At 40.3% G+C, this 4,018-nt stretch overlaps 1 protein-coding gene across 1 annotated transcript; it reads right to left on the bottom strand.

Moving 5' to 3' along the window:
• Window positions 1-8: 8 nt before the first annotated feature.
• Window positions 9-3,767, bottom strand: LOC105107441 (probable disease resistance protein At1g61300; the record flags this gene model as incomplete). The annotated part of the gene is made up of 2 exons (XM_011001365.1): window positions 3,442-3,767; window positions 9-3,106 (listed from the first exon to the last, which is right to left on the bottom strand). A coding segment is annotated over exon 2 (3,084 nt), but the record flags the coding sequence as incomplete, so codon positions are not given.
• Between the last annotated feature and the right edge of the window lie 251 nt (window positions 3,768-4,018).

Raw genomic sequence — 4,018 nt, forward strand, 5'->3', positions numbered from 1 at the left:
AAGCTATTGCAATTCAAAATCTTGATATACTCCAGTTCAGTTGCATACTTTAATGACAAAACATCGCCTAAACTTCTCGCATCGATACATCTACAAATTAGTTGTTGAATGTCATTTGGGGAGATGACCTGAAAATCTCCATCTCTATTGATATTCAAATTACCCAAAACAACCATTTTACTTCCGGGACCACTGTACTTTAATTCCCCGAGTTCGCCTTCCCTGAACTTTCCTACAACAATTTTGTATGTGCTTAGTGATTGGGTCTCATCCCGAGATTTGAGGTACTCCACGTAGTTAGAGTGATCTTCAAAATGGCATTCCAAACTTTCCAACTTCCTCAAGCATCCTACTTCCTTTCCTTCAACTTTTACTAGAAAATATCTTTCCCCCATGTATTTTCCTCTCGCCTGTAGAAGCTGTTCCCCTAGTATCAAGACTTGCAGGTGAGGGAGTTTAGTTAATATCCCACAGGGAAACTTGTTTTCGCCACATCCATTCATTCTTAGATACCTCAGGCTGGATAGACATTCCATGCCATGAGGAATCTCTTCAAGTGGAGCACGAGCGAGATCTAACCTCTTCAGTGCCCTGAGCTTTTTCAATGTTGGTACACGGCTTAACCTCCGACAATGTTTGAGCAACAGTGAAGTGAGACCCACCAAATCAGAGACAGAATCAGGCAAACATTCAATAGCTGTTTCAGACAGATCGAGGACCTTGAGCCCATGCATTTGCTCGAAAAATGAACCCGCAATGAATCGCAACCTATGATTACTACACAGCAATAAGGTTGACAGATTTGGACACCTCACTGAATGGCTGGAACAAATCTCTTCAATTTGGTTGTGCATTAGTGAAACGGTCGTAAGTTTGTCTGTCCACTCCTCTGTATCCGGCAATTCTTTTAATTGTGCACCGGCTTTAACAATGGCTCTAGAGTTCTCTTCCAGTATTTGGATGGCCATGTCCCTAATCAAGTCATGCATCATTACAGCACCACCAAGACGTTTTCTTTCCAATAGGCAGACTTTTTCAAGTTTATCAAGCATGGAATGGCCTTCATCAAATTCTGCCTTCCTACTCGTCAGCCCTTGTATCACTCCCATATCAATCAAATAAAGTATCAATTCCAGTCTATTGATAGCAGAGTCTTCTGGAAAAAATGCACAATACAAGAAACATTTTTGCATAGCTTCATTGCTTAGGTGCGTGTAACTAAATCTCAATGATGAAAATACCCTTTCCATGCCATTTGGCCCAACTCTTGATTGTCTCAGTCGTTCTAAAGCATTACTCCACCCGTGTATGCCATCCACCACCTTCATGGTTCCAGCCATTGTTTTAATTCCTAGCGGCAAACCATCACACTCATTTGTGATAGATTTTGCAAATTGTTCCACTTCTGTAGAGAGATGTCTGTCATGTCCAAGGATCTCCCTGAACAAAGTCCAAGCATCTACATCAGAAAGAGGATTCACTATGATATTGTTTCGGCAATCCATTCGTCCACAAACCTCTTTTGATCGAGTTGTCATAATCAGCTTGCATCCTTTCAATGGAACAGGAATTCCCACTTCTTGTAGCTCAAAAGAGTTCCACAAATCATCTAAAATTAGAATCCATTTTGATTTCTTCATTAGTTCTAGTGACAATTCTGCAGCTATGAGCAACTCCTCCTCTTCATTGGAAAGAGATAACTTTATACGTTTTGCGATCTTCTTCTGCAATTTTTGAATGCTGAAATCTTGAGATACGGTCACCCAGTAAACATGAGGAAAAATATCAGCAATTTGTTGAAGCTCGTTATAGACATGTTTTAACATTGTAGTTTTACCAGCTCCCCCCATCCCGTAAATGCCAATGGTTGAAACTTCATCATCCATCAACCAAGACCATATCACTTTTTTATTCTCTTCAAATGCTTGACCCACTAGCTTTGTAGAGCCGATTGGTAAAGGAGCTCCTCTAGTCTCACTTGTGTTGTGTTTAAGCCCTACAGAAGAGTTAGCTCCTGCACCAGGCTGCACTGATCTTCCACTATTGTTCTCCATATCCTCCTCCTCCTTCTCCACTGGTTCTTTCCTCATTCTATCCATGTTCTGCACATCATTCATAATGGCATCATTGTTTACTGCTGGAGAGCAGAGTTGATCATCATATCTTGCGTGGCCAAGACACAATAGATCTGCTGGTTGGGATGAATCTTCTCGAGGCTCATAGACCTGATTAATTGATTGCCTGTCATGAGAGCTACCTCTCTCCAGAAGCGGCGCTTGCTCTGTTCTCGGTATAGTCTCAAATGCATCATGCGGAAGCTCCTCAGGGGAATAACGACACCATGGAAGCTCAGTCTCTGGACTAGCTTGCTCAGTCAGTGGTCTAGTCTCCGGTGCATTATGCACAAGTTCACTCCTTCCTCTAAACAAATCACGTGCAATTTCCCTAGTGAAAAAAGGTTGTCCTTGTGCCATTTCTACATGTGTCACTTTATTGTTATGTTCTTGAGCAGAAGCTGAAATTGCACAAGATAGTGGATCTCCTCTAGTCTCACTTGTGTTGTAATTTAGGACTCCAGAAGAGCTAGCTCTTGCACCAGGCTGCATAAATCTTCCAGTATTGCTCTCCACATCCACCTCATCAGCTTGATTAAATGATGGCCTCTCATGAAAGCTACCTCTCTCCAGATGCTCCATGTCTTCAACAGTGATGCTAGCCATCCAATCTTCGAGCCAAAGATCTTCTAGTTGGTGTGCCATCATCATTTCATTGTTCTGCTGTTGTGCTGAAGCTGAAATTTCATTAGTGACATCGTTATTGCTTGAGCCTGCTACAGTTTTAAGTTTCTTTTCTGGAGGGCCATCAATTGCTGCAAGGGCTGCGTCTTGGACATCTTGAGGCACTTGTCCACAAATTTTAACACCACGGCCTGTCACTCCTGCTAAATGCAATTTGATCCTCGAAATGGAAGTACCTTTGGCAAAACAATGCCCACAAAACTTACAGCTCATGCGACCATCATCCATCTTTTCAACATATTCCCAAAAAGATCTGTCAACATGATGCGAAACTGGATCATTCTGTCGAAGCATTTTGATAAGTGGCTCTGTAGAAAAGAAAAAAGAAAAAAGATTTGTCAACATGATGCCAAAATGGATAGATCAGGTTCAAAATATTGAATGAAAATTAATGGAAGTGACATGAATTGTAAAAGGGAATGTTGAAACTGAAATAAAAAAAAATAAAAACAGTAAAGAAATGAAAAAAGAAAAACCAATGAATTCAAGAATTACAGAAACAGAAAAAGACAAATTTAATTAGTTCTGAGAACTATAGAATATGATCATAACTCCAAAGTTTCTCAATAAAATTTCTACAACTTGTTTTGGCACTTAAAAGATCGAAACAATAATAACATGTGAAGAACAAAAAATAATATACCTGGATTCAGCTATTGATCGATGTTCTTCAAGTGCTGGTTTGCTGAGGCAGTATTCAGAAGAAGAAGAAGAAGAAGCACGGATCAGATAAGAGTATAGGTTAAGCTAGTTCATTGTGATGAGATGTGGAAAGGAAAATAGTTGTGTTGTTTGACAAGAAAGAAGTTGCTGGGAAGGAAGGAAGGAAGGAACAACTTTACTGATAGTTCATGGTTCTTTTTAATTTAATTATTTATTTTGACTAGCGCTGCATATAACTAAAAACTTCAACAAAGGAAGGAGCAGCCAATTATTGAGCTTCAGTGAGTTAACGTGTGGACCCACCCAGTTTTCAATCTTTGAAAAGCTCATCTGAAAATGTATGAGCACAGGCAAAAGGAAGCTGTGCGGTGTTCCACGTTTTTCCTTTTTCTTGTTTTAACTTAAGCAGTCCACTGTAACTTGTTTGCGGTCTGTCACTAACAGCTCACCTGTGCAAATCCCTTGTGATCCGACCCCTCCAGCACCTCTGAGCAATTTTCTTATGAGCAAAGTTTTCATCAGAGAGAGCTTAATTCCTGGAGAATATGAATGTCGAT

This window comes from Populus euphratica, unplaced genomic scaffold (genome assembly GCF_000495115.2).
Source record: "Populus euphratica unplaced genomic scaffold, PopEup_1.0 scaffold161.1, whole genome shotgun sequence".
Classification (NCBI taxonomy): Eukaryota; Viridiplantae; Streptophyta; class Magnoliopsida; order Malpighiales; family Salicaceae; genus Populus; species Populus euphratica.